At 38.4% G+C, this 23607-nt stretch overlaps 1 protein-coding gene across 2 annotated transcripts in view; it reads right to left on the minus strand.

The window, feature by feature from the left end:
* DOCK4 (dedicator of cytokinesis 4) overlaps positions 1 to 23607 on the minus strand; it is a 430038-nt gene that overhangs the window by 173369 nt on the left and 233062 nt on the right. For both annotated transcript variants that reach the window (XM_049641704.1, XM_049641705.1), the window contains 3 exons: positions 23511 to 23571; positions 19339 to 19471; positions 15455 to 15543 (listed from right to left, as the gene is read on the minus strand). In XM_049641704.1, the coding sequence (XP_049497661.1) occupies positions 15455 to 15543; positions 19339 to 19471; positions 23511 to 23571 (283 nt within the window). The remainder of the gene's footprint in view (positions 1 to 15454; positions 15544 to 19338; positions 19472 to 23510; positions 23572 to 23607) is intronic.

The raw sequence follows: 23607 nt of genomic DNA on the forward strand, positions 1-23607 counted from the left end.
AAGGATCTAATCAGAGGCACTGGCAACATAATGTGTAAAGTAAGAAAAAATCTGAAGGGAAATGAGAAGCAAAGACATCATGCTATTCAGCGTAGGGGCTAGAAGAAAGAAAGTGACTAGGATTCTGGTTTTGCCCTACTGGAGCCAGAACTCATTTAACCAACAGTGATTTTTCTTTTTCTTTCTTTTTTTTTTTTTTAACATAAACAATACTTAACAGAAGATAAAACAATGAAAGAAGAAAAGCATTCAGTCAGAGATAATGCTTAAGAAAATCCAAGATGGGTTAAAAAAAAAAAAAAGCAAAAAAAAAAAAAAAAAAAACCCAAAAAACAAAGAAAATAAAATCCAAGATAGAAAAACAATATGTGTTAGGGAAGAACATAGATATAAATACGAAAAGAGAAATACATCAATGTACTCTAATCAGTAGGCGCTACAGAGATGAGAGGAACGCAAAAGGGTAGAGCGGACCCATTCAGGGGAAAACAGGGAGGAGTCAGCTAGTAGATAAGGGAAGGGAATGAGAAAATAACAGAGGAAAACAGACAAAATACTATGAGGGAGAAGGAAAACCTTGCATTTAAGAGTTGAATACATCCTAAAATTTAGTTAGAAGGTATGGCAGTTTTCATTCTGGAGGTTTAGTAGTTATAGATTAAAGGCCAAGGTGTAATGATTTCATTTGTCTTGCCCAGTGAAACCAATTTGGAGGAGAGGGGAAGGTACTATCATTTTGAGGTGACTCAATTTCTTCACACTAAAGAGCTCACTGATAGTTAAGAACTGGAAAGGCCAAATGAACTGAGGGCTTCACCATAATGTACTTGGCTCTTCCTAAATCACCAACTCAGTTTCCATAAAAAAAAATTAAAAAGAAAAAAAATACCCACAACACTCAACATGAAACATTCAAGCGTGGATATACTTTCAATAAGACAAAGAAAAAACATGATATAGCAAGAATCCAAAAGGGCTAACACACAAAGAGCTTTTGCAATACTAATTATTTTTCAGTCAAGGAAACTCTAGATCCTATTTTTATTGTGGCCCTTAATTATCATGACAAAAATCAACAGGATGGAGTCACCAGAACAATAAGAAATAATGCACTAAGATGAAGAAACTACTCATCACTACAAGGGAGAGACTCATCAAATATTCACCCATTCCAATTAGAAATTGGGCTAATCCTGAGGATTAGCCCTATCCTTTCAGGAGTGGTCATTTATGACACAGGGTATGTTCACAGAGCTGTATTTTTCTTTCTCTTCTTTTCCTAGTTAGCCAACTTCTCTAGCCTCATCTTACTTGCTATCTCTGGAGCTGGGGCCACTTGTAAAATTTTATGTGCTGTGCACTGGAAACTAAAGTAACACTGTATACCGATTATACTCAAATAAAAATTTTTTAATTACATTAAGAACTAAAATTTTATTTGTACACTATTTTATTCCAACCACAATTCAACCTGCCCACTTTGGGTATGGAGAGAACTTCCAGTTTGAGAGGAAGGTGGAAGGTGGGATATAAGGATATATATGATACTGAACATGAAACATGCACATATAAATAAAACATAAAGCAGAATGGGCTAAGCATATGCTAGCAATATTAAAATAAGGAAAAATTACTGAGGGAATTTGAAAGTTCAGGGAAGATTAAAAAAACAAACAGGAATTTATGACAACCAATAAGCTGAAGAATTAGGTTAGATTTTTAATTTTACAAAATATATAAATAATGTTTTACAATCACTTTTTTCCAGTCCTTAATATACATACCAAAAATGAAATTGCTAAGGGAGAACTGTTCCTCTTATTAAAAGAAGCGATCATTAAACTGAACATTTTTATCTGCCTAGATGTTTAAGAGCCAATTATAATGATATGATATCTAATTTTAAACAAAGGCATAGAAATTAATTAATCTAGAGTCTGTCACAAAATAACCTATTTCTCATGCTCAGCATACAGAGCAGTAGTGTAGGAAAGAAAGGCTTACTTTCTGTAGAATCAAATGTGGTTGATTATTTGGTAGCTCTAATTTCACAGGAATTGAAGTTAACTCAATCCTTAAGATGGTTCCTTTTAAATTCATGAAATTCTGCACTTTTATATAAAAATGCCAAGCACAGCATGATTTGTAAGTAGCAGGCAAAATTAATTTTAGACTATATCAGCCATTTGCCACCAATGAACCAAATAACTTGTAGCTGTGAATTTACAGCAAAGCAAAAATAAAAAATGACAAATACATTTGATAAATACATGTTATGATTAAGTGTGAAAGTTAAGAAATATATCATAGAGCTTCATGACTCTGTCAAATGTTAACTTCTCTGTGCTTTGGTTTCCACATCTGTAAAATGAAGTTAATAGTGATAACAACTTCATAAAATACTTTGGGTGATACCCGGCACAAAGAACATGCTCAACAATGTTAGCTGCTGTTAACAATGCCCCGACTATTATTACACAACATCACTGTTTCTGTTCTTGTTCCTCCCTACCATGAATATCAACAAATTACCTTCCATCAAAAAAATGTTCAACATTCCCTAAGTGCCATACACAAAGACGATATTCCTTTCAAAAGGCACACCCACTTACCACTAGTTTAAGCCAAGTATTGTAAATCTTCTGGATATTTGAATGATGAAGTTCTATGGAGGCCTTGGGGGCAAATCTGTCTATCATGTACAATATTCAATTACTGGAGATCTGACATAGACGCAAGTGATCAATACAAGTAGACAATGGTGTACAAACAGACATACGTGAAGATGGGGAAATTCCTAATAGCACAGGGGAAGCCAGAAAAATAAGCAGTAGTCCTGGAGGCCATAATTAATTATTGTTATTCTAAATGCAACAAGAAGTCACTGGAGAATTTGTGTTTTAAGAAAGTTTTCTTAGTGTTCTTTGGAAAATGGGGCTGGGAAGGTAAAAAGCGGAACTGATGAGCACAACTGAAGGCCATTACAGATATGAAGGCAAGAAATAATGGAGGGTCATGCTGATATGATTGCAACCGAGATGGAAAAAGTGATAAAGAAGCTATATGTTGCCATAAAAGAATGCATGTCTTTACGGTATATTACATGTGAGGGAATGAGGGAAAATAAGGAATCATGGTAGACTCCTGAGTATCTGACCTGAGAAACTATAGAAAATGGGGCTGTGTACTGGGTTAGGAAGTTTAGCTAAAAAAAGAAAGGAGTAAAGCAGGAAAGAGGTTCCTGGGTGGCTCAGTCGGTTAAGGATCTGACTCTTGATTTTGGCTCAGCTCATGATCTCACAGTTCATGAGTTTGAGCCCTGTGTTGGGCTCTATGCTGATGGCTCAGAGCTTGTTTAGGATTCACTGGCTCGCTCGCTCTCTCTCCATCCGTACCCTGCTCATGCTCTCTCTCTCTCTCAAAATAAATGAATAAATAAATAAGTAAATTAAAAAAAAAAAAACTGCTGTGAGTTTTTAAAAAAAGAATAGAAAGGAGGATAAACAGTCATCAATACTGTCTTTTATAAATGCATAATTAACCTTCAGCGGTGTTTTTTATTTTTCATGAGGATTTGGATCATGGTCTGGGTCACTTGCTTTCAGCCTGAAGAACTTCAGTATTTCTTACAAAGCACATTTGTTAGCAAAAACTTATTTTTGTCTTGGAATGTCGTTATTTTGCCTACATTTTTGAAAGGTAGTTTTGCTGGGTATAAGATTCCTGATTGACACTTTGGTGGACTTTTTTTTTTTTTTTTTAAACTTTCAGCACTTTTAATATGTTATCACTGCCTTCTGACCTCCACTGTATTTTATGAGAAATCAGGTAGTAATCTCCTGGGGGTTCCCCTGTATATGATGAGTAGTTTTTCTCTTGCTGCTTTCAAGAATTCTGTCATTGGCTTTCAGCATTTTTACTATGATATATTTGGGTGTGGATCTCTTCCTACTTATCATACTTGAAGTCAGTGAGCTCCCTAGATGTACAAATAAATATTTTTCATCAAATCTGGCAAGTTTTCTGCCAGTATATCTCCCAATACTTTTCTTCCTCCTTTCTCTCTCTCTTCTCTCCTGGTATCCCCATTTTTTTTTTATGTTGATGCACTGATGGTATATTTTTCTAAGGTTCTGTTCATTTTTCTTCATTTTTTTTTTTCAAAAAAAACTCCCCCCCTTTTCTAAAATCTACACTTTTTTCTTGAATTCTCAAGAATTCCCACAGGCTTAAATTCCTGAATACTCTGTTTCAAATAAAGTCATTTCCTTACAGAAGAGCTTCTGAATTTTCTCTCCTTATGGGCTGCCTCTCTCCCTGAGCTAAATCTTTGACCCCTTATTCCAGAGTTGGAGGTGGATATGGTAGGCTATTCTTTAGAGTCACACTCTTGCTTCATGGACAAGGTTCAAGGGGCAAGGTTCAAGTTTACTGGGGCAGTAACTCCGATTTTCTCAACTTGCCTCTCTTCATGCAGCACCTCCATCCAGTGAGCAAGCTGGGCAAGGGCAAGTGCTGCCCCAATATTCCTGGCCTGTTGTACCTCAGGCAGAGCCACTGCCCTGTGAATGGGGGCTGGGTAGAAGGGAGGCCCCCTAGCTCTCAGCCACTTTGGCTGGAAATTTAGCCTCTGCATCTCAGAGCTAAGGGAGATGAAAAATACAAGGAGCCATCACCCTTCAGTCAGACACTGTATCCCTTGACTGAGAGCTCAGGGAAGAAGCAGCCCCATCTTCTCAGCCACACGTGCCTGGAGGAGAACTTCCATCATGCTGAGCAGGGGCAGGTGGAAAGGAGGAAGTGGGTAGTGGCACAGGGTCACCAACTCTCTCTGTTCTTATCAAGATTTAGTAGGACTCTTGAATAAGTATCTCTTTACATGCTGTATGCTCTTAGAAAAATGTTCTGATTTTAGCACTCTTTAAATATATGATCCTTACCAGTTGCAGCTGTTTCTGTTTGGGGTGGGTCTATGCAGCTCCTCATGCTGCTCTTCTGTAGCAAAACTCTAAAGACACTATTTCTTGACGGTATTTTCATCCTTTGTGTTTGGGAGGTAGGGGCTAAGGGTAAAACATAATTGCTAGGACTTCTAAATGTGAACTACCAAATCACAACCATCATGAGGTAGCAGCAAAACTTGCAAAAGAGAGTATTATTAGATTCTGTCATAAAATCATCTTCAGTCAAATCTGCTTATTTATGAAATATTTCAGACCTCATTATTATCAGAGCAAGAATTTTTACTTCTATTCCCTCTCATGTGCTTGATTTACAAAATCTATCATCAGAGTTTTGCTTTGAGTATTAGGATATTATATGTGGGGTCTGTGAGGTAAGATAATTGGCTTTTAAAATAAATACACTACAGGCATTTATCTAATGTGGGCCCAACTCAAAGCCAGAGAGAACTTCCAGGAGTAGATCCTGGCTGCAGCAAGTAATAAAATCCTGGTGGGATCAAGCGAGGTATTCACACAGAGAGGTCAGAGACAGGATCTATCTCACGGTCTCTGGAGTAGAGGAAAGAAAGGAAACCAAATATCTAGTAAGAGTGCTGTCAAGTGAGATAGCACTGTTGGAAAATGAGTCGATGGAGCAAAAGCCAGAAGCACTAGGAAGACATTAGAACGTCAAAATGAGCCAGATTAGAGAAAGAAATAAAATGGGCGTGTGACAGCACTAGAAGTCTACTGAATCATTAATTACATGATGGAGGGGCCTAGCTGCTTTAATCCTCTGCCAGCAGAACCAGATTAGCCAAAGGACAACTGTCAGTTAACACTGCCATCTTGAAAATCTAGACAAGGTACCATTAACACTGCCAATGCTCAAATTTGAGGATGTATCTATTCTTTCAGATGTACTTTCAAAGCTAATTTAAAGTGAAGGAAGGAAGGAAAGAAAGAAGTAAAGAAAGAAAAGAAAAGAAAAGAAAAGAAAAGAAAAAGATAAAGTAAAAGAAAATCACTCTTCTCTCTTAATAGTCCCACCTCTACTTCTGACTTTTAATCAGTATTATTCAGTTTGTGAATGTGCCTATTGCTATTTCTTTAAATCAACTTAACTCTCAGACGATGCAATTTTGACACCATTGAGGATAATCAAAGGGTTTGACTATAGGCTCACCTTCTGAAAATCAACTCCCTGTGATCTCTGAATTGGTAACCCTGTCCATTGGGAGGCCTGTGTTCTAACATGTAAATGGGATAAGTATGTGCAAATACTCTTGTAATTATAATTGCTAGCCCACAGATATGCTATTTCTGGTTTTGGGAAGACTTCCATGTCTTCTTTAAAGAAGTGGTTAGCCCATTGCTCACAGTTATAGCAAAAATAAGACTAAAGGAATACATAATAAGTTATCGAACATCAACCTAAAACACTTAAGAGATGTCTGAAATTTTTTATTTTCATTGAGTTTTATCCAGAAAAGAAAATTACTGACCAAAAATGAGGATGGAGAGTGGCCCACTGGCATATACTGGAAGCTGTAATTATTGGAATGGATGAGACCATTCAGAGAGAATTCACATTTCCTTCTTAACATTGGAACATTTTCACCTTGAAATTTCCATCCTTATTTTATGATTTTTGGATATCAACATTTCAATGGTATATACTGAGGATTCGGTCAAGGTGGAAAAGTGGTTTGTTTTTTACTATTATGCAATAATTATTATTATTGTAATTTTTTTTCAAAACACGAAGCACATAATAAGCCAGTGGCTGGAAGCTACTTTTTAAAAAATGTATACTCGGGGCACCTAGGTGTCTCAGTCAGTTAAGCATCTGACTTCAGCTCAGGTCATGATCTCATGGTTTGCAAGCCTGCAATGGAGTCTGTGCTGACAGCTTGGAGCTTGGAGCCTGCTTCGGACTCTGTGTCTTCCCCTTTCTCTGACCCTCCCCCACTCACACTCCCTTTCTCTCTCAAAAATAAGTAAACATTAAAAAAAATTTTGTTTAAATGTATACTTATGCATACTCATATGAGTATAACTTTCGATTTTTTAATTTATTCAAATACTTGCCTTTATAAACTGCAAATTTTTTCTAAATAGCAAATTCTCCTAACAATATTGCTAGTGATTATATCTAAGTTAGCAAAATACAGGTAATTTAGAGAATAAAATCAAGCTCTAATCAGTACTTCTATTAGTTTATACTTTGGTTTTCTCAAATATAGCATGAAGCATTAAAAATGTATTTTTTTAATTTATTTATTTTGAGAGGGAGCGAGAGAGAGAGAGAGAGAGAAAGCATCTTGGGAAGGGGCAAAAAAGAGGGAGAGAGAGAACCCCAAGCAGGCTCTGTGCTGACAGACACGCAGCTCAACCACACGACCACGAGATCATGACCTGAGCTGAAATCAAGAGTCGAACACTAAACTGACTGAACTACCCAGCTGCTCCTAAAAACATCTTAGAGCATCATTTAATACCATATTTTGAACTCTTTTTTTTTTTTTTTTCTTCACGGTCATTCAAAGAGAATGGTTTAAAGTGTAAATGGTTTAAAGTTTAGATTAAACTGAAAAGCTAGCACAAACGCGTGCAGTACAGCCTGGGTTTCTTTTGTTATAAAGGCCGTCAAAAAAACTGCCAAAATATGAGTAAGACCTATAGATAAGCACGTTACATCAATGTTAATTTCCTGATTTGATCATTGTATTTTAGTTACGGTCCCATGTCATACAGTAAGCAGAGGTAGAGAGGAATCATGCCTATACTTTGTTCTCAAACAGTTCAGGGGGAAAAATGTATGTGCTGTGTGTATGATATATGCATATATATTTGTGTGTTTGTGTGTATTGTATGTATACTGTGTATGTACACACACATATTTATAAACATTAAAGGCACTGAAGCAACCTTAGGGATTATACCAATTCAGTAATACTAAATAACTAGAAAGAGAGAAAGAGAGAGAATGAGTGACTGTGAGGGAGTGAAGGATAAAGCAAATGTAGTAAAATGCTAACCTTTGAGAAATTAGGAATGCTTTGTACTAATCATGTAACTTTTCTGGAAGTAAATGTAGTTGAAAATTTTAAAAAAACAACTTTAGAATAAAGAGAGCATGGTTTAACAATTAGGGAGTTTCAAAGGTGCAGAAAAAGGTCACATACTGCATTTCCAGCCAAACGATGATGCCAATAAGTACCAGCTTCTTTTAACAATATTAGAAAGCAAATTTTCTAAATGCAGTGTTCAAAATTCAGAAGCATCAATAGAGTTCTCAAGAATTATACTTCAATAATACGGAGTTAAATGGCTGCATTGCTCTGTAAGGGGAGGATGCTCAACCCCAAAAATGCAATCTAACTGTCAAAAGTCTCTTCACTTCAGCCAAACAAAGAACAATGTTCACTTCCTGCACAGAATTAAACTGCACTCCCTCCATCTAGAGCCTCTAGATGGGCTCCTCATCTAGGTAATTCCTTTTAATCTGCTGTTGGGGTTACAACGTACAATTGGTAGGAATGCAACCACGGATGCTCATCTTGCTAAGGCAAAAAAAGAAAAAAAAAGACTGCAGAAAGTGATGTGATTAGTCAATATGATTTCTTCTAGTTGTAAACTACATGTGCAAACTATAGGAAATAGGATTTCATAAATACTCAGATAATATGAAAAGATTTTGACGTTTCTCTCAGGACACATTGAACCAGAGCCAATGATTTTTACACAATTTACTTCAAGTCACAGAACTGAATTTGCCTCAGTAAATCACAGTGGCTCAGTCTTAGTTCACATTCCTAGGATTCAATTGCTAACATCTATCGGAGGTGACATTTATAATAACCATTTGCTCAGCAAACCAAAACCAGGCTCATTTTCATGACTATTTTTAGAATTTCAAATTCTTACAATATTACTTTTGGATTTTAAAATTCCCACAGAGCACAATTTTGGAAATTTCAAATTACTCAAGCTAACGAAACCTAACCATAGATTTTTTTTTTTTTCTCCTTAAAGTTAAATGGATCTCTTCCAATTTTCTCCCAGTTTTGAAACTCAACAAAGATAGTGGTTAATGTACCTTTGCAAGGTAAGTTTTAGGTAAGGGGCAGGGGGGAGGGTGGGGGGTGGAGTCAGTTAACTAGACAAATCCCTTTATTTATTAAATAGACAAGATTACAATTCTAAGAGACAGGAAGACATCAATGAAGCATAAAGGACCTGGAAATTAGGTGGTAGAATGTGTTTCCAAAACTAATTTCAATGTTATTCTTTTTTCTCTTTTAAGTACCAATAACCAAGGAATAGTGGGAGGAAAGCAGGAAAAAACCCCATACTTTGTTGAATAAAATCAGTTCTCTTGAAAACCTCTGACTGTACTGCTTCCATTCAATCACCAATCCCATAGTCAGAGGAGAAAACAATGGAAGTCAATATATCGACCCACTGGGATAGTTTGAATGTTAGGCATCCCAATCTCCAATTTCAATTTTGTATACCCTTGCTTCCTCCACTATGTTTAAGGAAGTCATTAGAGAGCCTTCCTTCCAATAATAAAGCCAAACAGCTCCTGAATACCTCTCTTCTCATAATTGTCTTTCTACAAGAAGGGGAATAGACCAAGGTGACATCAAGCAATGATCCACCAAGACTGAAGGCTAGAAACTTCAGTGGCAAGACCAGAGCAATAGAAGGCAGACAGATGCTGGCCACTGGCAGCTGGCTGGGGCTCAGACTGAAAAGAAGAATGGGGAAAGGTGATCATAAGAACAGGAAAACAGGGCTCTACAGTAGAAGTCAATCTACATATTACAGTAGGCAACAAAATGGAGGATGGATTCTGCCAAGACTGGAAACTTTTACATAGGGCTCTACAGTACAATGGTTTCTTTCACTCTTTCCAAAGATGCAACAAGTAGTTTTTCATTTCAGTATGTTGGTTGTAAAGATAAAAGGTAGCATTAAGGGAATAAGGTGGTTTCGATGTCACTTACTGGTAGTCTCACTCAGGATTCCAGCAAGGGTAAGTGATCCATAGGTCAATAAAATTGACAAAGCACGTGGAATATGGGGAGCACGTCTAAACACCCAGAACTTTGCAAGGAAAAAGATGTGCTGCCCTTTCTTCCTGGAGCTAATCTATGTTATCACAAGGAAAACAATTAAATTTAAAAGACCTGGGAAGAGATATTAGCAATCAAATCAGCAGAGATAAATGGAAAAGACCAGTTCAATGATCCAACCTATCAATAATCCAACTGTGTTACTCTCAAAGTCTTCATTAAGGAGATCAAATCAGGATCCGTTTTGAGAAAATGAAACAAGGTGACGCAATGATGACTCCAAAGAGGGAAAACAATAATAGCTAACAATGAACAGATACTTATATGCATCAAGTGTTGTGTTACATGCTTTGCATATGTTTTCTCTTTCAATCCCTCTGAAAGCCCTTAGAAGGTGCTATTACTATTATCCCAGTAAAACTGGGATTCAAACCTAGGGCATCTTATTTCCAGAGGCAAAGCTCTTAAAGGCTACACTCTCTATAAAATGACTCTCATATATAAGCAGAGAGAAATGTGCAGTTTGGCTTTAGTGGAACCCTGACCTCATAGGATACAGAATCAGTTATGTTAGGAATCTATCTGGAGGTATAAATCAAAGCCCACCACTGAGACCTTTACCGTGATCCTAGAGGCAACTGGGAATCACATCAGAGTCTGGAAAATGATATTTTCAAATAATGTAAGAACTGAGGAATTTTGTTCTGCAAAAAGGCACACTGGAAAGAGGAAAGGGTTCGGAGTCCATAAGGAGTTGGCAAAGAAATCTACTGGAGCAGATCAACACATCCTGCTTACTCAAGACTGCATCTGTGACAGCAGGGACAGTAAGGCAATCCATGGGAAAAACTGCAAGCTGGGGCTAGTTTCATATGTGTCTATTCACACAGGAGGTCAATGAAGGGAAATTAGGAGTAGAGGGACTCTCCCTTGTGGGCAGAAACCACAAGATACGTAATGGCTACAAATGTGTACCATTAAATACCCACAGCAGGAAAGGAGCAAGGCATAATGAATCATGTTTGTGAGGCATGAAAAGAACTGAAAAAAACAAAACAAAACAAACATTTAAATCAAGTCCAGGACAGCACTGTCTAATAGAAATACAATTTGAGCCACCAATTTATATTAAAACTTTTCTAGTAGCCATGGTAAAAAAAGTAAAAAGAAACAAAATTAGTTTTAGTAATGTATTTTATTTAACCCAATGTCTCCACAATGTTGTCTTTCAACATGTAATCAATATAAAATTACTGATGGGAAAAATTATTGATGGGATATTTTATGTTTTTTTTTTTAAGTATGAAGTTTTTGAAATCCAGTATGTATTTTTATAATGACAGCACACCTCGATCCCAGTGCAATAAGCCTCATATCTAGTGCTCAATAGCCACGTGTGGCTAGTGCCCAACGAACTGGATAGCACAGGTCTACAGGGTATTTAATGATAAAAAATAGTCCATGGTATCATGAAACCCAAAAGGTTTAGAACAAAACTAACTAGGATTTGCCTAGAAGTCTACCAATAAATTTGGCAAGATTAGCTTAAATTTTTTTTTAACGTTTATTTATTATTGAGAGACAGAGAGACTCAGAGCGTGAGCAAGGGAGGGGCAGAGACAGCGGAGACACAGAATCTGAAGAAGGTTCCAGGCTCTGAGCTGTCAGCACAGAGCCTGACGCGGGGCTCGAACTCACAAACTGCGAGATCATGACCTGAGCCGAAGTCGGTTGCCCAACCAACTGAGCCACCCAGGTGCCCCAACTTTAAAAAAGTGGTATCTCTGAAATCTTACTGAGTGTTTGCTTGTTTGGAGCTGCTTAATTGACATTTATTAAAACTTTGTATTAACAAGGAAGATGAAAATGTCCTAATAAAATTTTTTTAAAGCAATAAAAGAATACACAATTATACGTATGCAGTTAGTGACAATATACACCACCCCCCAAAATTACCCCCAAAATCTAGCCATAAAGACTAGAAAAGATGTTTGTAAAAAATGGAACCGTGAATGTCTTAATCAGCCACAGAAACAGAACCAAGAGGAGATGAGAGAGAGAAGTGGCTCAAGCAATTGCGGAGGTTGGCTTGTCCGAGATTTGCACAGTAGGAGGGGCAGGCTGGAGACTGAGGGAAGAGTTGATACTGCAGTTCAAGTGGGAATGCAGTTTGGAGGCAAAAGTCCCTCTTCCTCCATGGGTAGGTCAGCTTTTTTCTAGCAGGAACTTCAAATGATTGGATAAGGCACACCCACATTACAGAGGACAACCTGCTTTGTTCAAAGTCCACTAATTTAAATGTTAATTTCACTTAAAAATAACTTCAGGAAACACCTAGAATAATGTTTGACTAAATATCTAGGTACTATGGCCTAGCCAAGGTGACACAAAATTAACTATCACAATGTCCTAGGGTTTAATTATCTCTAATTCACAGTTTTTCATTAGAAAGCCTTTCATCTTTTTTTCCTTTTTCAAATTTTTATTTCAATTCTAGTTAGTTAACATCCAGTGCAATATTGATTTCATGAGAATTCAGTGATTCATCCCTTACTTACAACACCCAGTGCTCATTACAAGTGCCCTCCTTAATACACCCATCACCCATCTAGCCCATCCCCAGTCATCCTTGTCCAATAACCCTCAGTTTGTTCTCTATTGTTGAGAGTCTCTTGTACTTTGTTTCTCTCTCTTCTCTCCCCTGACTTTCTCATGCACTCATCTGTTTTATTTATTAAATTCCACACAATAATGAAATATGGTATTTGTCTTTCTTTGACTGATATGTGTTGCTTAGCATAATACACTCTAGTTCCATTCATGTTCTTGTAAATGGCAAGATTTCATTCTTTTTGATGGCTGAGTAATATCCCATCATATGTCCCAATATATATAATATCCCATTTTATATATATATATATATGTATATATGTATATATATATACACACACACACACACACACACACACACGTGTGTGTGTGGGTGTGTGGGTGTGTGTGACACACACGATACATACACACACTTCACATCTTCTTTATCCATTCACCAGTTGATGGATACTTGGGCTCTTTCCATAGTTTAGTTATTATTGATAATACTGCTATAAATATCAGGTACATGTACTCCCTAAAAACTTCATTTTTGTATCTTTTGGGTATATACCTAGCAATGCAATTTCTGGGTCATAGGGTAGTTTTATTTTTAACTTTTTGAGGAACCTACATATTGTTTTCCAGAGTGGCTGCACCAGTCTGCATTCACACCAAAAGTGTAAGGGGATTCCTCTTTCTCTGCATCCTTGCCAACACTTGTTGTTCCCTGTGTTATTAATTTTAGCTGTTCTGACAGGTGTGAGGTGGTATCTCATTGTGGTTTTGATTTTATTTCCCTGATGATGTTTGATGCTGAGCATCTCATGTGTCTGTTAGGGATCTGGATGTCTTCTTTGGAAAAATGTCTATTCATGTCTTCTGCCCATTTCATTGGATTATTTGTTTTTTAGGTGTTGAGTATAATAAGTTCTTTATAGATTTTGGATACCAACACTTTATCAGGTATCAGAGTTGCAAATATCTTCTCCCATCTGCCTTTTAGGTTTGTTGATTATTTCCTTTACTGTGTAGAAGCTTGTCTATCTTGGTGAGGTCCCAATAGTTCATTTTTGCTTTTGTTTCCCTTGCCTCTGGAGATGTGTCTAGTAAGACATTACTCCAGCAGAGGTCACAGAGGTTGCTGTCTGTGTCCTCCTCTAGGATTTTGATGGTTTCCTGTCTCATATTTAGGTCTTTCATCCGTTTTCAATTTATATTTGTGTATGGCATCAGAGAGTAGTTCAGTTTCATTCTTCTGCATGTTGCTTTCCAGTTTTCCCAACACCATTTGTTGAAGAGACTATCTTTTTCCATTGGATATTCTTTCCTGCTATATCAAAGATTTCATTGACCATATAGTTGGGGTCTATTTCTTGGTTTTCTCTTCCATTCCATTGATTTATGTGTCTGCTTTTGTGCCAGTACCATAATGTCTTGATGACTACAGCTTTGTATTGTAGCTTGAAGTCTGGGATTGTGATGCCTCTAGCTTTGCTTTTCTTTTTCAGCATTACTTTGGCTATTTAGGGTCTTTTGTGGTTCCATACAAATTTTAGGATTGTTTGTTGTGAGGTACATTTAAATTAAATCATTTGGTCCATACACAACTGGTCACAGAAAAAGTGAAGACAAGTATACATACCAGTTTCTGAAGTATAGAACTTCATGATATATTCTACTATCTCCTCCTGATCCTTTAGGGACTCTGCCCTCATGGGCTCCAGGTCTATTGTTTATTTAGTGGTCGATGTATGACATTATGTGAATGAGATAAAACCCAAGTTACCTCCCCAACTCTTGGGAAAAGGAGGGGAAAACTGACCTCACCACTCACTACAGCCTGAATGCTGCCATAGGTGTGACTTGTGAACACTTAGGGCTGTCCCTGAACCCGAAAGTTTCTGTCTGCAGTTACTTTTTCTTTGTGGGTCAGTTTGGCCTAACAAGATGTGCACAGGTCTGAGAAAAAGGTGGTCTGAGTTTAGATTGTGATCTTCTACATTACCAGGCAAGTTGGACTAGAACATAAATATCTATATCCCAATTACTTTAAAAGCCAGTCTTAAAAACAAAGCATTCAGTTCAAATAATAGATTACCTAATTTGAAGTTTTTGACATCACTGAAAGCATATAGCTACGTACTTTGTTTCCACACGGTTTGAAGCGGGGACAGGGAACAAAGAATGTTCACCAAGTTTTTGTCCACTGAGCAAACTTAAAGCTGTCACTATATGCTATGTAATATACTCCATAAATTTATTAGGATAAGACTATGTACCACATATTATACACAACTTGCAATGCTATATATTTCAGTTCCCTTAATAAGCATGCATACATTTTTCTGCATATGGCACTGCAGTTTCATTTACCCTCTTATTCAATTTCAATGCATGAACCTGAATATTTATTCTCCAGTGCATAATGATGCTCCCAGCTATAGGCAGTAAAGCATGTTTTTCTTGGACCTTACTGACCAATTTCCATCCATCAAACCTATTCCACACAACAGTCAGGAACCCAACCCTATCTGTCATTTGGTTTTTAATAACTGGTAACAACTAAGAGGCCTCAAGACTTGGTATTTTTAAACAAATTCAGGTACTCTGCTTTGTTTCAAACCAGAACAGGATACACTTTTTAAAGAGAGTTATAGCTACAAGCCTATCAAAGCACAGGGAGACATACGAGATTGTTGACTGGACATTTTTTAAAGTTACGAAGTGAATGCAGACATAAACAAAAGGCAGCTTGCTTCCTTCTTACAAAGATAAATAAAATAAAAGGCCTGAAATGAAGAGTGGAGGTAGAGTCAGCCAGCCCCCCACACTCACCTGCGTTGGAGCCTGTCAAATTGTAACGTGCGTTCAGCTTTTTGATGATGTTCTCGTGGATTTGGTACCACTCGCTCTCTGTGTTACACCTATGAAAACATTAACACTCTGTTAAGCTTGGATGACGGATGAGATCAAACAAAGATCTTAACAGTACCCCTGCTATTTTTGGAATGACCACCATAATGAACTTCCTTAAATCTCCTGGGGAGTTCCCAACAACCAGTTAGTTTTAGCATAATTGCCCCATGATGAGCAGGGCGCCCGTATCTGGTAAATGCATGACCACCTACTTCAAGCCAGAAGTGGCTGTTATAAACTCACAAATGATGACAGTCCCTCTCACCACAAAATCTCAGGAACAATGTACACAGTGGAAGGCAGGGCAGACTAAGATTCAAACCCTCACTATTAACTGAGTTATGTCTTTGGGCAAGTTATTTACCCTTCCTATGCCTAGATTTCTTCATCTGTGAAATGGGGGTAACATACAACAATTGAATAAGCTTGGGCTTAGGATAATGCCTGGCATATAGTAAATGCTCAATGACTGTTAGTTCTCATTAGTGAGTTTCCACCCACTGTAACATAACTAAATTTGGCTAGCATCAAAGTGCAACAAATCAAGCAAAATGCAACTGAGGTTAACACAAGTTGCACTGGGGTGATTAAAAATACCCTTGCACGGAAGGGTAATTAAAGTCCCCCAGCTTTTCTTCTTCTGGGCTAAAAGGCATCGTTGCATCTTCTTACTTTCACAGCCATCTCTACCTTGCTCTTTCAGCTCTTGTCACTTCCTAGTTTATGTCCTATTTGTTCGCATGCTGTAGCTCACCTAGAAAACTTTGAAGGTTCTTGAGGAATAGATCCTGTAAATGTGTGTCCCCTCAGGACTTTGAACACCGTGGGTGCTTAAAGAGCATGAGCTGCATCAGTGAATGGATGGATGGCCCTCTGACTGGCAACTCCTCATGATTCCTAAATGTCAAGGTTGGTTACCCCTTCTTACTACCATTAGGCTGGGGACAGCCTCCCTCATCTGAATATGCTTAGAAATCACTACTATTTTTTTTTGATAGCCACAAATGCTCCCTCCCAAGGGTCCTGAATATCAAACTTCTATACACTATCAATCAAAATGTTCCACAGACTTATATTCCTTGTGATCTTTGTCTGTACCTGACACTCACAATTTGCTTACATATTTATTTAATTCATCCCCAGAGGCTTTTCCAGGATGAACATGGCAGAGGTCATTTTCAAGCCACTTAACAATAGGGTACCAAACAGAACAATGAATCTTAGAAGGCTGGGAAATTAAGATGAAATTAAACCATTCCACCTGTCCAGCTGTAAGAGGTCAAATTGCTATTGAGTAGTAGATCCTGTCTCTAGTTTTCTTATTTCAGCTCAGTGTGGAAGGAAGATGGCTTGCTTCCTATTAGTTAAGTGACTCCAGAATTCATGCTTTTCACCTACAAAACTCTAAGTAAAATCAAAGCTCAAGTATGTGACTGAAATATCTTCCAGGCTCAGATGAGGTATTTGTTACTCTTCCATATTTAAGTCCCAGATGGGTTAGGGATTCAGTCACATTAACAAATAGAGATTTCTTCCAAATTATTTCTAACAGGCACTTCCTTAAAAATGTTTTACTATAATCACACTTTCTTCTTAATCTACAGTGAGTGTTTTGATTGGCTAGCATTCCTCCTGCAACAGATTCATAATTTGCTGACGTGGCATTTTTAAGGGGATCTCTCTACCAGCAAGAATAACCTAAAACCTTATTTGATGCTTATAAAAACACAGACAATAACAACCACAAAAAGCAATACAATTTATTTTTATGAGAGCGAGCATCTCTCATAGGCAGAGTTGGAACGCCTGGGTCTTCTTGAGCTAGCTGCATAATCAAGGCTGATGCATGCAATGTCGGTCCCCAGCGTTCTCAATGGCAAGATAAATATAGTGCTTGCTACCCACACCTGGAAAGACTGCTCAGAAATGATGAGACTGTGATTGTGAGAATTTTATTTTCTTAAAAAGCAACGCCACACAATAGCATCATTATCACATTACTAGACAGTGGTGTGAAATAACACCCGAAAGCATAGGGCTCAGTACGTGACAGCTCAAGTTCTGGAGTCAGACAGTCCTGATTTCAAATCTGGATCCCACTCTCATGAGCCTGGTGACTTTGGGCATTATCTAGCCTCTCTGTCCCTTTATGTGGAAAACAGAGCCAAAGCATCTGCTTCACGGGTATGTCATCAGGATAACGTGACAGGATACATGGAAAATACTTAACACAGTTCCCTGCACATAGTAAGCACACAGTAAATAGTGGTCATTAGCATTAGAATTATTTCAAATACATTGTATTTTATGATCCCCAGGAGGGTTTGGGAAAAGATTCATAGGTATCAAAGATTCAAAGTATCAAGGATTTAATCCCAGTAGCCAAAATTGAGGGCTGCCACGTGATAAAAAGAGTAGTGAGCTTTACTACCCACTTGTTTCACCGGAAGTTTTCAAGTTTAAAATCAAGGTCACATGTTTTATCCTTCTTAAAAGAGACAGAGTTTCTGGTCCTAAACCACAGGCTACAAACAAATCTTTCTCAACTAATTAGCAAATGTGTGGCATAGGTCCTGGGGGCACTGGGTGGAGAACAGATAAATCCATGAAACCCTCCAGCAGTCGTCAAAAAGCAATTTGAAGTCTATATCCCACAGGCAGTCGGCCACTTGTATTAACCTACGAAAACTACTGGCATACATTGGGTATATCAACTCCACAGATAGAACAGAAACTAAAGCACAATCATTCATGGATATGGCCAGCAGTTTGGTCCTCAAACCAGGAATGAGGAAACCCCACGCTCACTGCCCTACCTACCCCCACCCCCGGGGGGTGAGGACATCCCTGTAGATCAACTCTCAATTTCTAAAAGTGTGGGGAGATGGTCAGGGTGGGGTGATCTGAAACCATGTGCATTTAAAAAAAAAAATCAACTAACTTAGGATTTGGGATACATTAAGTGATTTTCTTAGTGGAGTGCTGTGAGTTGAACTGTCTCTCTCCCCTCAAAAAAGAATATTGATGTCCTAAGCCCTCAGAATGTGATCTTATTTGGAAATAGGGAGTTTATACAGGTAATCAAGTTAAAATTAGGTCACTAGGGTAGGACCCAACCCAATGTAAGTACATCCTTACAAAAAGGGGAAATGTGGACACAGAGATGGAAGGCAGTGATTGGGCAGTGCAGCTACACATCACCGAACACCAAAACCTGCCAGCAGCCACCAGAAAGTAAGAGAGGCATGGAATAGATTTGTCCCTCCTAGCCCTCAGAAGTTATCAACCCTGCCAACACCTTGATCTAGGACTTGCAGCCTCCAGAACTGTGAGACAAAAAACTTCTGCTGTTTAAGCCTCGGTCTTCACGGTACTTTGTTGGGTAGACCTAGCAAACTAATACTATGTGAAAGAGAAGAGAAATCATCTACTTGAGCTTTCTGTTCCCAATTCTAATGAGTTTATGTTAAAAACTATGTCCATTTTCCAAGAACAAACTAACACTCTGAGGGTAAGGACTGGTCAGGTTTTTAAATTCACAGGAGGTGCTCTGTGAAGTAGATGGTCTCCCCAGTTGATAATCTATCTGGGTTCTTGGAGTCTTGATTTCGTGATTCCTCTGACTGGTGAATGGTGATTTGTGGGCTCACTTGTAGCGAGTTTACAGAATGTTTTCAAGGAGTGGCTCCTAAACTCAACCCATCTCTTGCCCCTCCATTACGGAAATGGAGTAGCATCTGCCACACAAGAGCCACATGTGCCTCTGCACCCGCCCCAGGCCCCGCTGCGTTCGTGCTTCTTACATGTACACTTTTAGGATGAGGTCATCTTTCGTCTCTCCTGTCAGCAGGTCGGCAATACTAAGGACCGCACAGCCAAAGGGTCGCCGGTACTGGACGCTACAGGCATTCTTTTTTTCTCCTGCCCCCATTCGACCTGTTCAATTGAAAAGCAAACACAGCCCATGGAGCCATTTGACTGGTGCATCTTAAATAGATACATCAGCCAGATAAAACACAACCGGGCAATTAAAAGGACACAGAGGATGTTGCTTCAGTTCGTGACTCTCCCTGCCAAGCACCTCACTGTGTGACCTCGGGCTCATAGCTGTAACTCTGGGCACCAACTGTCATCTTTGAAACATGAAGATTGGTGTTGGTCCCATGTTTGGGAACCCTCCCCCTGAGGATTTGTTTAGGCGACCCAGGAAGTCCAGGTCCATAAATGCAATAATGGTGTCCATTCCATCTAAGAGAAAATTTTTAAAAAGGTTCGCGTTTAAAGAACTATTTCAAATATTTCACCTTTGAAAGGAAGCAGTTTAGATACCCTGAAGATATAACAAGGAAGCACGGATGATCAAAAGAACATGCATGCCCTTTCCTGACCCAGGGCTCAGGCTGATTAGAACTCAGCCAATGGCTGCAATCTCCCAGGATGGCTGTCACTCCAACACAGTTGCAACTTGTTTAAATTGTTATATATTTTTAAGTATATTATTGAGATACTGCTTTAATTTGTTATTGTATTTAATTTACCAGTGGATTAGTCTGAGGACAAAAAGCAGAAAGTATACTGAAGCTGAAATATAACAAGTTAATGTGAGGGAAAATAATGAAAAAAATATGCAAATCTGTTTCCAGATGTTTGGCAACAGATATATAAGTTGTTTTCCATCTGAGCAAAATTCTCCCACAGGACATCTAGAGGACTCCAACACTTCCCAAATCCAATGTTAAAAGTTAAAAAAAAAAAAAAAAAAAAAAGGGAGGGGGGCGGATATCCAACTTGGCTTCCATTCACTAGTAATAAAGTAAAACTACCTTAGCAATGCATCATTTTTAGGGAAATGCTTACAAATAGCATGGAAAAACTACAACATGGTCAAAATAAGTTGCTTTTTAGATGTGCAAAATTCAAAGAATCGTGTTTTCATGATCTGATGCTGTAATACGTAGCTAAATTTCAACCCACGTTTTCATATAAATTACATTGATAAACCAAACACTTTATAAGGTCCTATTTGAATTTATCAACAAGTCATACTTTTACTTACAAAACTAGCAAATAAATTTAAAGCTCTGTTCACTTGTTAAATGGGAAAAAAAAAAGTCTAGTTTACCTCTATTTTGAGTATTATTACAGATTAGATTAGGATAAAATATATACTCCCATCTTTACCGGTATCATGATTTACAAATTCTTTTCTTACTCAATCATTCCCTTTGTTAACACAAGCCGACACAGGGATTATAAGATTTCTGGGTGGAGTGTTTCAAAGTTACTTAACATCACACAAGGGGTTTAGTGGTAACAAACAACAACAAAACCCCTGAAACTCTCAACATGATTATTCCCACACAGACTCCTCCAGCTGTAAATTCCTAGAAGTTGATGCAGGGTAGGCATATCGCCCCAATTTTCTGACCCACTGTGGCTAGAACTGCACGAAAGCAAAAGCTGTGGGTGCCTGGTGAGGACAGCCAAGTAAGGGGGATGCAGGAAGTGCTCTCTCACCACCTGAGGAGCCGCCGTGAGGTTTGGGCCACTTTCTCTGACTGCCTTACACCCTCACTGCTGAGCCTCTACATCACTCATGTCCTCAGACACTCAATTTCAAGTTGTCTTTTCTGGCTGTGCAGGCACCACAGCTCTGGATACTAAAACTTTTCTCTCAGTCCTGCACCAAAAACGCTACTCGATGCCAGCCCTGGTGATTCCAACTCTAGAATTAATCAAAGTTCACAGTTCCGGTCAGATTTCTAGGAAAATTCTCTAGGCAGAAAGGCAGGCAGGCGTGGGGAAGGTAAAAATATTTAGCGATATTTAGTAAACAGTTTTGGGAACCAGCTAAAGCCAAAAGGAGAAACACAGCGATGGAAAAACCTTAAGCGGGATGGACGGCAGGAGGATCTAAAGCTATTTATTTCTCTCTTTTTCCCTCCTCTTCTAACCAAAGATCTGGGCTTAAATTCCGAGGCGAGGTGCTATCGCTCTTGTTCTCTGCAGCCAGTGAGGGTCAGCGTGCCCTGTTCTTACTAAAGCAGGTACGAGGGACATTCGAGAAAAAGTAAGAAGTATTTCTCCCTGACAGACCAGAATCCTTCACTCTTCAATTTCACTGCAGCAGATGAAGTCTCGCCCTTTCGCAGCGTTTCTTACCTTTATCATTCCTTCTCGGTCTCAAGATGTCACACTAGTAAATGTGCCCAACCATCAGGCAGTTTATGCAGGAATCTCAGTGAAGCATTAATTTGGCCAAAGCTCAGGGCGGGGGAAAGGGGTGCAGGTAGTTTCTGATTCAACATTCATTCTGACGACTTAACGATCATAAAAATATCTTAGTAAAACATGCAATCACTGATCCAACACCCTGTGTTCAAAAGACAGCCGTGTCACCGGTACGACAGAAGTGGCTCCCTCAGCAGCAGAGCCACCCAGGCCACAGGCAAGTAGGACCTGGAGTCCATCTGCCACATGTGTTTCTACCACCAACAACCTGTAGATAACTTTTAAAAAGTTCGGAAAGCAAAAGGAGTTTACTGTTTCTCTCAATACTGTAGAAAGTTATACTCCAATGCAATGTTTCTATGAAAATATCCAAAACCACATTTTACATTAATAACTGGCATTACACATTTGAAATAAACACACACACACACACACACACACACACACACACACACACACGAAAAATTACCTAATAGACTGCATAGACTGCACCCCTGCCATCCTGGGCACACACAAAAGCTTGATCTCATAAATCCACTGCAGCATGCATTCCAATTTTTCCAGCATTTAAAAGAGATTCTTTGCAATTCCTCCCCCCCCCATATACTCACTTATAGAAAGAAAATTAAAACCAAAAACAGTGTTCTTTCTTTTTGTTTCAACTGCCCCTCAAATTAAAAAAAAAAAAATAGCATAAAATGAAAATGGGTTTTCAGAACTCATTTTTATGAGAAAAATATAAAGAAAATCTATGTTGGAACGGCAACATGTTTTATAGTCTCTCTCAATGCACAATGTGGTTATCATATTCATAAGATAAAAGACTATAAAAATGAAGATCACTATGCAGGATTGCACAGTGATGTATTATTGTCCTGCAGCAGCATTCGCGAGCAGATAATATACCAGAGTTAGGGAAGAAGTGGGAACCAATTCCCAGTATCAGCTGGTTGGCTTTTAATAGAAACACTGTGTAGGCTACACAATGCCTTGTTTTACCTAGTTCCTCTGCCATAAAATACCTGCTTTTGGAGACATTTTATGAGTAAAAACGAGGGAAAATATTCTGGGTCTGTTGTGCAAGTTCAGTGTAGAACACCCAAAGTAGGCTCTGCAAGATGTTAGTAAATGTTACATTATATAAATGTTTCCACAGTCAAATCAAATATGGAGAAATCTTGGGCCAACCAAGTTAGAGAGGCATTTCAATTTTTCCCTGTAGGGCTTCTCAGACCCTTTTATGAGCTGATGATATTACACAAGTGGAAAAAATATACAGCATTCAGTATTTCATAACCCTTTTCTTGTAGCACTTTCTGCAATAATGCTCTGTGGCATTCCACACTTTTGAAAATGCCAATTAGTATAAAATCTTCATAAACTTGTAGGAAATCCAGATCCGAAAAGTTCGATTTATGCTGTTAACAGGAATTAGAATTTAAAAAGACAAACACCAACTTTTGAATCAAATATGTTTAGGGAGTCCAATAAAACAAAACGAAGCACGACGACGACCTAATGACTTCTATGGAAAGAGAATAAAATCTATTTATGATGCATGAAGAGGTTGTATGTGAGTTTGGGGAGGCAAGGGAACATGTCCCAAATTCGGTGGTTCCTGGATTCCAAACTGGCTTTCGCTTCTTTCTCATCCAGATAGCAAAGAAATCACATCACCACAGAGACTGTTCAGCATTTCTTGCCGCTGCTGTGTCCCTATCACACTGACAAGTGTTGGACTTACCAATTCGGATAATGTGCACAGTGATATAGATGTCCCTTCTTAGTTCGCTGCTACCCAAATCCTACCAAAAGAAAAAAAAAAGTGTGATTATTTTAAA

Source organism: Panthera uncia, chromosome A2, assembly GCF_023721935.1.
Source record: "Panthera uncia isolate 11264 chromosome A2, Puncia_PCG_1.0, whole genome shotgun sequence".
NCBI classification, from domain to species: Eukaryota; Metazoa; Chordata; class Mammalia; order Carnivora; family Felidae; genus Panthera; species Panthera uncia.